Source organism: Propithecus coquereli, unplaced genomic scaffold (genome assembly GCF_000956105.1).
Source record: "Propithecus coquereli isolate 6110/MARCELLA unplaced genomic scaffold, Pcoq_1.0 Scaffold253, whole genome shotgun sequence".
Taxonomy (NCBI): domain Eukaryota; kingdom Metazoa; phylum Chordata; class Mammalia; order Primates; family Indriidae; genus Propithecus; species Propithecus coquereli.
In genome coordinates, this window is record NW_012148097.1 from 3,477,570 (window position 1) to 3,489,740 (window position 12,171).

Consider the following 12,171-nt stretch of genomic DNA (forward strand, 5'->3'; position numbering starts at 1 on the left):
TGAGCAAGAGCTAGACCCCGTGTCTACTAAAAATAGAAAAATTAGCTGGGCGCAGTAGTGCCCATCTGTAGTCCCAGCTACAGAGGAGGCTGAGGCAGGAGGATCACTTGCGCCTAAGAGTTTGGGGGTTGCTGTGAGCTATGATGATGCCACTGTATTCTAGCCTGGGCGACAGAGCTCTGTCTCAGAAAAAAAAAAAAAAGAAAAAAAAAAGATTGCTAGGCTAGATACAGGAATGATTCATGTTCTACAGGGCAATAAATCATAACCTTTGTGATTATCATTTCTTTGGGACAGAAATTATTTGCATCTCTACCAGGCACAAATCTACAAATTGATATATAACTTCAGAGAGTCTGCCTTAGCCCTTCATTATTAGTAAACAGCAACATTAAACGATGGTATGTTGTACTAGAAAATTAAGTACTCTTTGGGCCTTTAAATGATGCTTCAATATGTCATTGAAAGGACACACACTGGAAGGATGACTATTCTATTGGCCCTATTTCCAGATTTGGGATAATATTTTATTTAATGGATTCTAAAAGTTTGTATCAATCCAATGGACTAAAAACTGGCAGTTCATTGTGTTCTAATCTGAATTTCTGTAATTATTAGTGGATTTGGGGCACTTGTTATTTTTACTTGGCCATCTAGTTTTCTCTAGTTCCAGGTCTCCTTAGACAAACAAACATCACGAATATGAAAAACACTTTGTCGTCTTTAGTGACCAGGAATACCTGGCACAAACTGAAAGACAGTGTCACAAAGTTAGGCCTCAGGCAACAGGAGAGTGAAGACTGGAGTGTTCCTAGCGAAGATGGTACACAGTAAGGGCTGCTCCCCAAACAGGATTCAAAAAAGGGCCGTAATTCTGGCCCTTAAAGTGCTGGGGATGTTGCTCAGCTGGGGCAGTGGCAGAAAAGTGCTGCGTCCAGAGGGGATGGGTGGCGGGCAGGATGCTTGGCAGGGCTGCCCAGCTCTCTCAGCGCCTCTGCCCTCCGGCCCCTCCCTCACCCCGGCCGACTCCTTTGGTCAGTGGGTCACCCAGCACCGGGGTGGGGTGGGGGGATTCCAGACTGTGGACATCGCCCTCTCCTCCCAGTCTACACCGTCAAAGGGAGGCTGACCAACACAGGGAGGCGAAGGGAAACCCAGAAGAAGGCCTTCGAAGACATAACTTCCACAAGCCATTGACGCAGTCTTAACAAACGTGGCGGTGGTGGTGGGGGACACACATCTGGGGCGCGGCTGAGCCAAGAGACAGGCCGCCTGCCGTCAGCCTCTGTTTCTGCCTGCACTGGGCTTTCGAGACTTTCCAGGACGCTGCGGGGGCTGCGGGGCTCGCCCTTGCCCTCCCACCCGCGCCTACGCGATGCGAGGTCGCTCCAGTCACTCCTGGAGCGAACTTCCAATTCTTAAACAACTGCTAGCAATGATCTTTCAATGAGGCACAGCGCAAGTAACGCTGGCCGTGAATCTGTTCTCAGTGTGGGCCGTTTCCCCAGCTCGGCTCCAGCTCCCCAAGGGCGTGCGGCTCACCCGGGACGCCCTTTCCAAGGAGACCTCCTTCCCCGCCACCGCTGTGTCCCACCTCCCTTCTCAGCGGGCGGCCCCGGCGGAGCTCGCGAGGACCCCTGCCCCGCCCGGCCGGCCCCGCCCCGAGGTCTGCGCGTCCCGCCGCGTCCTGGGCCTTGACCCGGCCGAGGCACGACCGGAATGCTCGGGAGGACGCGGGGCGGGGACGCCGGGCACGGGGCGACGCGGGGCGGGCCGGCCCAGCGCGGGGCGAGTGCGGGCGGCGCGGACACGAAGGCGAGGCCACCCTTCTGCCGCCTGGCGCTCGGCCGGGCCCCCGCCCCCGCCCCAGCACACGCGGCCCCGCCTCGGGACCTCGGCGACTTGCAGTCTCCCCCCCTCCCGCTCCCGAGCCAGGCGGAGCGCGCCGCCCCCAGACCGCAGAGGTCCCGAGGATCGCAAAACGGAAAGAGAAAAAAGTCTCCGCCGAGCGCCCCCGTGAGCGCAGCGCCCGTCCGCCCCGCCCTCCCTTCCCGGCTTCTCGTCCAGTCACCGACCGGCGGCTCAGGGGCCGCGGAGGGAGCAGCGGCGGGCGGCGCGGAGGCGGGGGAGCGCTCGGCTTTCGGCCCCGCTCCTGGCGCCGGGTCCCCGCGGCCGGGCTCCGGGCTCCGGGGAGGCGACGTGGGGCGCGGCCGGCCAGGAAAGCCCCTCTGCGCGCGGCCCGCGGCGGCCGTTCTCCCGGAGGCGGGAGGGAGGCGGACGCGGCCTGGCCCCGACGTCGACGACCGCGCCGCCCGCGGCGGGAAGCGCCTTATAAAGCCGCCGCCCGGGCCGGCCTGAGCGACTCGGCTCCGCTCCGAGCGCGGGCCGCTCGCAGCATCCAGGGAGTTCCCGGAGAGACCTGGACGGCCCCCAGCCCTGCACAGACCCGGCCCCGGGCATACCCCGGACGGACCCCGGCCCCGAACAGACCCGACCCCGGGCAGACCTCGGCGGGCGGGCGGGGGCCGAGGGCGCCCCTGGCGGCGGGGGCATGCGCGGCGCGCGGCATGGCCTCGGCGGTGTTTGAGGGCACGTCGCTCGTGAACATGTTCGTGCGCGGCTGCTGGGTGAACGGCATCCGCAGGCTCATCGTGAGCCGGCGCGGCGACGAGGAGGAGTTCTTCGAGATCCGCACCGAGTGGTCCGACCGCAGCGTGCTCTACCTGCACCGCAGCTTCGCCGACCTGCGCCGCCTGTGGCAGCGCCTCCGCGACGCCTTCCCCGAGGACCGGCCCGAGCTGGCGCGCGGGCCGCTGCGCCAAGGTGAGGGGCACGGGGCGCTGAGGACGGGGGTCCCGAGGGCAGGGACGTGGGGGCGCGAGAGCTTTGAAGTGCGGAGAAGGAGGCTGGGAAGAGTTACTTAAATCCAGATTGCGACTTCTCTGCGCTCCCCCACCCCTGGCCCGGGCACGGGACCGGGGACACTTAGACCCTGTGTCCCCAAATGATGGGAGGACTGGGAGCCGGAGTCTTCAGAGGGGGTGGAAAAGGGGCCGAGGCCGGTAGGACAGGCGCCCTGACCGTCCCCAAGGGCGAGCCACTTCTCGGGAAGGCGCGGCCTGGAGGGAGGGCACCCGGGCTGACCAGTGGAAGTGCGGCGGCCAGCTCGGGGCAGCCCCCCGCCCTGGGGTGGTGGGCGCATCCCCACCCTCGGGAGGTCTGGCGGGGGGGACTGGGGAGGCGTTTGGGACCAGTTGACTGCGGTGTCTGAATTGGGAGTAGCATGGGGTCTGCCGCCTCCCGGAGTTCTCCCCTGGGAGGGGCCGCTTCTCTGGTCTCCTCTGGTGACAGCCCAGCCTGGGTGCGAGGTGCCACGCAGCCCTTCCGTCCCTCCTCCAGGGGGAGCCGCCCTGCCTGCGGCTACAGCGGACAGCCCAGGGTCCCCACCCCAGGGCTGGGTCCTCATTCGGGTTTGATTAGCGTCAGCCGCCTCCTCCCTGGCCTTGTGAGTGGTCCTGGCTGGCGGGACTCTTGTTCTCAGAAACTGCGGTGGCTTCCCCTTTCTTACCTCCCTGTCCACAGCGGCCCTTTGGAGCTGCACAGAGAGGGGCTGGAAGAGCGGAGAAAAGAGAGAGGGCCGAACTCGAGACAGGAAGATTTGGGGGTGGGGTGGCAAGCTGGAGAGGGGGGTCGCCTGAGAGGGCCAGGCCAGGAGAGGGAGCAGGGAAGACTGTGGGGCTTCTGAGCACGGACCCTCCTCCTGGTGTGTAACCACCTGCAGCCCAGAGAATCAGGGACACTTGCACAGAGGCCTTCCTTTCTGCAGTGCTCTAAGCAGAGACCCCTGGAACCTTGGGTGGAAGATGCTGAATGGGAGGGTGGCCGTCCAATCTCCTTAGCTGCCAGTCTGGCTGAGGTCAGAGATAACCTCTGCTTTCCCCTGGGGACAGGCCCCCACCCAGTGTGTGAATTATGTGGATAATGAGCTCAGTTCTCATGACACATCCTCTGGCCGACACATCCTCTGGAAAGGCTCCCAAAGCCGGCGAGTTGGGCCCCGAGTGAGAAGGCCTGCCTTCGGGCTTCCTTCTGCTCCCTCCCCACGGTCTGGCGTTTATAGCTGTCGCAGAGACAGTTTGGTGTTATTTCAAGCATGGAAGCAGTTTTCCTTGGATTTGCTATTTGTTATGGTATTTTAAATCTAACAAATGAATGCCCAAATCAGGAAAGCATCATGAAGAAACACGGTTTATTCAGTTAACTTCTTCCGGAATAGGGCAGGCCACACATAACGACTGAGGCCCTGGGCCTCACTCTGGTCTGGTGTCCCTGCTGAGCCTTGACCCTAGCACATTGGTTGCAGTTGGCTCCCCATTTGGCCCATCCCGTGTGGCACCTCACCTGTAACATCGTACCTGTTGCCTCTGCCTTTTGTGGGGAGGGTCTAACCGTAAGCCCCCCGCAAGTGCCACTTGTCATTGCTGCTTCTGGCTGGGGTTGTTGGCAGGTGATGAGCAGAGGGGTGTGGGTGCAGTTGCCTTGGGATGCCCGGGTGAAAACGCCTTACCTGGAGCAGAAGGGAGGGCAGCGTGAGGCACTGTCTGTGCATCTGCCTGGTTCTGTCTCCTGCACTCATGCAAGGTGTGCAGGGTCGAGGTGTGTGGATTGTGTGTATACACTGAGAGCGTGGAAGTGGGTGATTACCATGGAGAAAAGAAGACTCAGAGGGATATGACAGCTGCCATCAAGTACCTAAAGGGGAACAAAAATCAGAAGTAGAGAGGAGATGTGAGAGTGGTAGCGCTGGCAGGGGCTGTTAGCATGAGGACCCGTGGGTGGGGGTAAAGGACTTTCTAACAGCCCAGGATGGAACTCTTGGAACTGTTCCTTGGCTAGTGGTACGTCCTGTCCGGTGGAGGCCTCCTGCGAGGGCCTGCCCAGCACCCCCTGGAGGGGGTGAAGTAGGGAGCCTGGGACCAGAGGAGGGTGACCTCTAGCCCTGTCTCCATTCTAGCCTTGGTTCTCTGTGTGGAGGCAAGCTGGTCCCTGCCTGGCACCGCTTGATTTTGTTGTGCAGTGCCAGGGGAAGTCCTTTCCTTTCTTTGATCCTTTTAAGTCCAGGGAAATTGTTTGCTAAATAAAATACATCTTAGTAATGTAAAAAAAGATTCCACCTTATTTTCATGCAGATTTATTATTTTCATGAAAAGACTGTCTGGATATTTAAACTATAAACACAAAAGGCAACCAGATGTGTGTATTGTACTGTCTTGGTGATGCCAGCTTTTCTCAGTATAGTTCCCCATCAGATTCCCTAGTTTACATTTATGGAACTATTTCTGGGCTGGGTTAGATTTGCACTCTGGTTTCATTGAAAAGCATTGTGAGGAAATAAATCTGGGTTTCTGAGCTGCTGCTGGCAGTGGGCTGGCAACTCTCGTAAGTGTCTGCGTACTCTTCAGGGGTGTGCAAGCCTTGGCCCCCACTTGCGTTTTTGAATCTGCATGCAATTAAAGGGATGATGAGCCCTTTTTCTTGGTCCCTCGAGTATTGCAGTGGCGGGGGGGGGGAATGTTTATATGGAGAGAATTGTGCTTTTTCTCTCTGCACACACTCTGTGGTGTTATGCTTGGCAGCCACCCATGGACCTTATATATGTCACGGTGACACATCTGCAGGGATATTTAAACCCCTGTCTGGGGTAGAGGCACGGTGTTCACTCGCATACCTTCCTGGCCTTCCATTTGGGTGAGGTAGGGCGAGGCTCGCCTAAGGGCTTGTCTAGCTTCTGTCCTCCAGCCTCTTTGGCTGCAATCTCCGGCTGCCACCTGACCCACTTCTTGATGTGGATCTGATACACACCTCTTCCTTTCTTGTCCCACAGCCCTACAGGAGGGAGCTACCAAGGTGTTTCCCTCTCGCTTTTTCTGCACTCTAACACCAGTGGGCCTAAGTCTTGAATTTAAATCCCCTGTATGCAATACCTAACACGGTTCAGGGTTACTCTTTATTTGTATCTCTCACATCTAGAAAGGTTTACAGTTTAAAACATAAACATGCAGAATTTCCCCATTGACTGCTTGAGGCTCCTGGATTTTTTTGATTCTTTTTTAAAAGCACCTATTTCAAGCCTTGTGACGTCTGAGCTGGGCTGGTCACTGTAGCAACAGATTCTGCTTCCACAAATAGTCAGGTGATCTTTGATTCTTAGTTACTGTGCAATCAGTGTTTTGGCTTTACATTCATTTGTTCCACCAAATATCCACTGAATGCCTGCCACGTGCCAGGCACCATTCAAGGTACTAAGGACACAGCAGTGAACAAAACAGACCAAGAACATCCCTGTCCTCATGATTCTTATATTCTGGTTGGGAGAAATCCAATAAAAAACAATATAAATGAGTAAAAAAGAATGTTAGATAGTGATAAATGTTTAGAAGGAAAATAAGAAAGCAAAGAAAGGGGTTATGACTTGTTAGGGGGAAAGGAGAGGTTTCTCTTTTAGATGAGGTAGCCAGGGATGGTCTCATTGACAAGTGACCTTTGAGTAGAGACCTGAAGGAAAAGAGGAAGCAAGCCAGTGGGTACCTAGGGAAGAGGATTCTGGGCAGAAGGAAGAGCAAGTGCAAAGGCCCTGGGGCCAGCGTGTACCTGGTGGGTTTGAGGAGTGAGGAGGTTGTAGAGGGTAGAGTAGGGAGTGCTGGGCAGGGAGGTGGATGGTCATCATCCCTGGAGGGCTCTGAGCAGAGGAGTGATTAAACTCGGCTGCTGTGGTGAGAGAGACCAGAGGAGGATGGGGAGCCATGGTGGCAGGTGCCAGGTGCAGCAGAGCAGGTGAGAAAAGTGGGCAAAAAATGATTTGTCTTGAGGGAGAACTGAGAGGCCAGATGTGGGGTGCAAAGGAACAATGGGGAGGACCCCACAGTTTTCAGCCTGAGGTGCAGCGTTTTCTGCAGTGGGGAAGACTGCGGGAGCTGGCGTGCTGCAGGGGCGGGTTCAGGAGCCCAGCTCAGAACGGGGCGGCTTCGCATTTTCTCCAGGTGAGGCCCGTGATTGGCAGCCTGTGCGTGGTGCGGAGGGACCTGCCTGTGTTCCCCCCACCAGCAAGGACTTGGCTCTCCCTGTGTCTAGGAGACTGTCTCTTCTTAGAGTTGAGATCTGAGTGTCGGGAGATTGAGACACCTGGGGTGTTAGCAGAAAGGACTGGACAGAGACGTGAGTGCCGGACTCCCACAGCCCCGACAGCTCTGGGAAGATGCGCATTCCATTCCCGGGGCCTGGACCCGCTCGCACTTTTCTCATGTGGACGGTCAGGGAAGAAGCTCTGTGTAAACCCGAAACACGAGGGGAGAACCCTACCTGATGGGGGGACCCACTGCAGGGCCACCGAATCCACTTTCTTGGTGACAGTGGCTAAAAAGCGATGAGCAGGCCTGCCGGTCCCACGCAGCAGAGCAGGGCACAGAGACGCCCTCTCTGCCCGGCCGGGAGGGTCCTTGCGGGCGGAGTGCTGGGGGCGCTGCGCTTCACCTCTGACTCGGCCCCCGCCACACAGACTCCACCTGGGACGCCGGCTCCCCCCATCGGGGCGGCGTTCACGTCTCAGGGGATTGGGGTGGTCTTTTCTGACTCACAGGCCCGTTTCCGACTCTCCCGTGTGTAGGGCTCTTGACCTGGGTGGGTCTGCTGTCCCAGTCCTGGGCTGGGGATGCCCTCCTGGGGCTGCTCACGGGGCCACCCACCAGCACCCAGCCTCCTCTTCCTCTCTCTTCCTTCTGGTCTGTTTTTCTTTCCCAAACCCACGCCTGCTGCCTACCCCAGACTCCATTCTGATTTCCTCTCCCGCGGCTCCTGGGGACCTCTCGTCTCTCTATAAATGGTCGCTTGGCCGCGTTAGGTTTGTGGGCCCCCGATTCCATGCCAACAGGTCTCAGACTGTGCCTGGGGGCCCCAGGTGGCACCTGAGCTGACCTCCCGTTGGGAGCCAGAGACTTACACAGGTGGCCAGTGGCCTGCGTCGAGGGCACGCTCCTTCCCACCACAGTTGGTTGTCGCCACTGGGAAGATCGTTCCTTTCTCACAGTAGGCCCGAGAGGCCCCTCAGAGCACCTCATCTGAGTCCCCTCCTTGGCGGTGTGAGGAGCAGGGAGGACGTTTCAGGCAGGGGCTTCTGCGCTCTGTTCTGTTCTTTGGAGCTAGGCCTCCCTTAAACGATGGTGGCACAGCCACGCCATGCTGAGCACACCCCAGGTGTGGTGACAGCGTCCTCCAGGCCATGCCCTGCGCACCCCACCCCAGAGTGAGAGTATGGCGGACACGCCACACGGCTCTTTTGCAGGCTCACACCTGCGTGGCAGGGCCATCGTGAGTACCGAAGTCTGCAGTGTCCTCAAAGCGGTCAGCGCCAAACTGGACACCTGTGAGTTGCGGGCTCTGGATGCGGGGCTGTCTGCTCCTCGCCTGGGCACACACAGTGTCCCTCGGTAAGAGTGGGCCCTGCAGGAGAGGACAGGAGGCTGCCTCGTGGGACTGGCCTGCCCAAGGGCCCGCCCACGGGCCCCAACAGTGTCCTCTCCAGGTGTAGCCCCCCTTCCCTGGGGAACACCCCCTGCCCTGGCCAGAGAGCGAACCCACAAAGGGCGGCTCGACGCCGTACTTCAGTGGGAGCCCTACGGACCAGGCCTGTGGCTTTGTTGGTTGGGAAACCAGAATCGGCTGCTTAGCGTGGGTCAGGCTTGGACCCCGTGGAATCCTGGGGCCAGAGTCTGTATTGCCCTGAGAAATAGAGTCGCCAAGCGCCCAGAGCTCCTATGGCTGGGACCTTCATGGGAAGCCCCGGCCCCCTTGCCCCTGGTGGGCAAACCCTAGGCCCTCACTGTCTTTCTGTCTGGTCTTGGCTCTCCCCACCCCGCCCTCGCCTGCCATGGCGGCCTTCTTGGGGCCTCCACACGCCCCATCCCTTTCCCTCTGTCCCTCTTATTTCTGCTCACCCTTCGGGCCCCCTCCTGCCCTGGGGTGGGCGGGGTCCCCGGCTGTGTGTCTTCCTAGACCCTAGACTTTGCCTGGCAGGTGACGCTTTCTGGTCGGCGTTTGCCTCCTGCCAGTCCTCCCAGCCAGCATGAAGGCGCTGGGAGGCTGGGGTCCTGCCCTGGTGTCCCCTGACACGGGCTCGCACAGAGGAGGAGGTCTGCGGGGCCCGGGGCAGAGTGAATGAAGAAGTGCTCACTCCCTGCTGAGAGCCGCGGGCTGGCACCCTGGTTCCTTTGGTGCTTCCAGACAGACTGGCTAAGTGATCGGCCGTCGCGAAATGTTGAGTGTGAACTTTGGGAAGCGGATTTGGCGTTTAGTGGGGAGATAATGAAGGGGCCTAGAGAAGGAAGCATTAGGGGAAGAGCAGAGCAAAGATCAGTGAGTTGAAGTCGAGCTCTTCTTCCCCACTCTGGAATACGGCACCTGCGGGCGCAGGAAGCAGCGGCAGAGCATGGCAGACGGCTTCCCGCAGCCCCTTCCTGGTCCGCAGAGCATTCTCTTTCTCCCTCCTCCGTCTCTTCCTCCTGCTTTTCACTCTTGGAAGGATGTAGAGGAGGAAGGACTGTGGATCCCTTGCCGACCCTTGCAACGGCTGTGGGCGTCACCGTGCGAGGGGCACTGACCCAGCGGGGCCCGAACCGCCCGCTGGAGCCCGTGTGTGGCCGGGTGGGGTGTGGACAGAGCGGTGTTCTGTGCTGCCATCAGCGCAGCCCGCACTCCCGCTCTTGTCGCGCAGCTTTACCGTGCGACACCCCGCAGCTGGAAACATGCAAGTCTCAAAGAGTAGCCTGGGCCTTCCAGGAGTTAGAATTTCCATCGGGTTGCTTGATTATGCGGAGAATAATGGGCTTATCATTTCTTACTTTCTTCTTCAGTATTTCTATTTAGAAAACAGGTACTCAGGAAGTAAGTATTGAAAGTTTCCCTAAAAAATAGAAAATATTTTGTTTCCAAAACGTGTATTCCACTCAACCTTGAAAGAGTGCGTGTTGTCAGGCAGCACGCAGGGACTGCACCTTCCACCCTCAGCCCAGCAGCCGCGTCTGCGTACAGCCTGGGGATGGGCACGTCTGTTAAACGGAAAGGAAACAATTTAAATGTGATTTAATACTTGACTCAGTTTGAAAGTTCGCTTTGTAGAAAATGTCCCCAGGGCTGTCTGCTGTGTGGGAGTTGTACAGCTGCCTCTCTTCCCCTGAGAGAGGCCTGTTCCTTGGGTGATGGACATTCCTTAGTGTGCTTCCTCCCCAGTGCACCCAACGGATTCTAGTCTTTATTCCCCGAATGACAGGGGCAAGAACCACTTGAGTTAGAGTCAGACCACCAGAGCCCTCTGTGGAGGAAGCTTGGGACAGTTACCAGAAGTGGCAGCCCAAAGCCTCCACTTCCCAGAAAGGGGCACTCTGGACCAGGTTTCTGAGATTACGAAACTGCATTCGTTTGTGTGTGCTCTCACCGACACACCTTTGTGCTGATGCCAGCATGTCGTGTTCAGTTGGGGTTCTAAGAATAAATCAGGAGTTTGTGTTTGCAGAAACCAGCTAATCCCCAAACCGACAGAAACATTCGGTGTTCTCAGTTTTCAAGGCCAAACTCCTTCGGGAGGGACGGAAGGGCCCCTGGCTGCTCCAGGCTGATGCTTAGCCCCCGGTGTATGCACAGTTGGCCACCAGAATTCACACGCACTTGTGTTACCAACTTTTCAAAGTCTTAACCGTTTGGGCTAAATCTAGATAATATTCTCGTGTCACAAATTGTGTACAGTGGAAATTTTTAAGTTGAGGTTGTAGTAATGATTGTACCTTATCAGAAATCAGAATAGTTTCTGAGGGCTGTGAATTCTTCTGAGTTAATTCCCTCAAATGTGCGTTGTGGTGAATCAAATCCTGCGGCTTCCACAGAGCGCTCCCGCCCCCTGCTGGCCTGTCTGGGAACGACAGCCTCCTGCTCAAGAGGCTTTGATTTCCTTTTAATGTTCATCCCAGAGAATTCACAGCCGTATCACCCACCTGCAGTATTTATCCTTACAACCTCAGATAGTAAATCTGAGCTAGACAGGAACCCCACAGAATTATGCCATCAACGATATTTGGAATGTAAAAACCAAGAGCTTTAGATGATCCTAAATTATTTAAGCACATTTTTTTAAATGAGGTTTAAAATTGTTGCTTGTGGTAAACAGGTGACATTTGGACAAGCTATGCTAGCCATTAAAAGCCAAAGCATTTGAGTCACAAAGGAGAACTGCAACAGGTAGGATAGAAAAGAACTCGAATGCATACAGTTTGTTTTGGAGGTAGCAGGCGTCCTGGACTAACAGCTCTTGTTGTCCGTCCCTGAAAAGTAAAGCAGTGTCTCAAGTGAGGGCTCTGCTCAGAACGTCACCTTTCAGTGCTGCGTCACTTTGAGAATTTATCATTTTGGGCATTGGCAGCAGGTGTTTGAGGTTTCCACCAGCTGTGAAATTGAGAAACCCCAATTTCTCAGCGTGAAATAATTAGAAATTTCACAATGAAGATTTATTTCATTTCTGCACTGTGGCTCCAGAGTGTAGTTTTTCTTTTTAAATGTTTTCCTTCCACATTAAATATACCCACCAGTTTGGTGGAAAACATTTTTAAAACAATTGAAGGAGAATGACCTCCAGGACCCTGGAGAGAAGGGAAATTGAACTCTGGTGTTTTAAGAAGGCCGGGCTGCCTAAAGCCCCTTGGCTGGTGACTCCTCCGTGCCCTGATCGGAGTGGGGGTGCTTTGCTGGAGCAGGGCTACTCTGGGGGGCCCGGCCCTACGGGTTCATGCCATTCTCACCACCATCTGTAGCGCTGGTGGTTGCAGCTGAAACAGCAGTAGCCCAGCTGTGCTGCTGTTGTTCAGGTGGGTTTCAGTGAATGCAACAGAATCTGCCACTTCATGGGTCAGCTGTGGCCCGTCCTGGGGAAGGGGCCAGTGCACCGTGTCATTCTGGTGGAAGGGGTTCTCAGAGACAGCACCTTAACAAAGCTGATCGAGACTGCCAGCCCGGTTGTCACCCAGGAGCCAGGATGGGGAATTGTTTATTTATTTTCAAGACAGGGTCTGGCTCTGTCACCCAGGCTAGAGTGCACTGGTAGCATCACAGCTCACTGCAACCTCAAACTTC

General features: G+C 56.7%; 1 protein-coding gene across 1 annotated transcript in view; it reads left to right on the forward strand.

Moving 5' to 3' along the window:
- Nucleotides 1-1,991: 1,991 nt before the first annotated feature.
- Nucleotides 1,992-12,171, forward strand: part of PXDC1 (PX domain containing 1) — a 28,753-nt gene continuing 18,573 nt past the window's right edge. Inside the window, exon 1 of the mRNA XM_012647007.1 lies at nt 1,992-2,823. Within this exon, the coding sequence (XP_012502461.1) occupies nt 2,568-2,823 (256 nt within the window). The 5' untranslated portion in view covers nt 1,992-2,567. The remainder of the gene's footprint in view (nt 2,824-12,171) is intronic.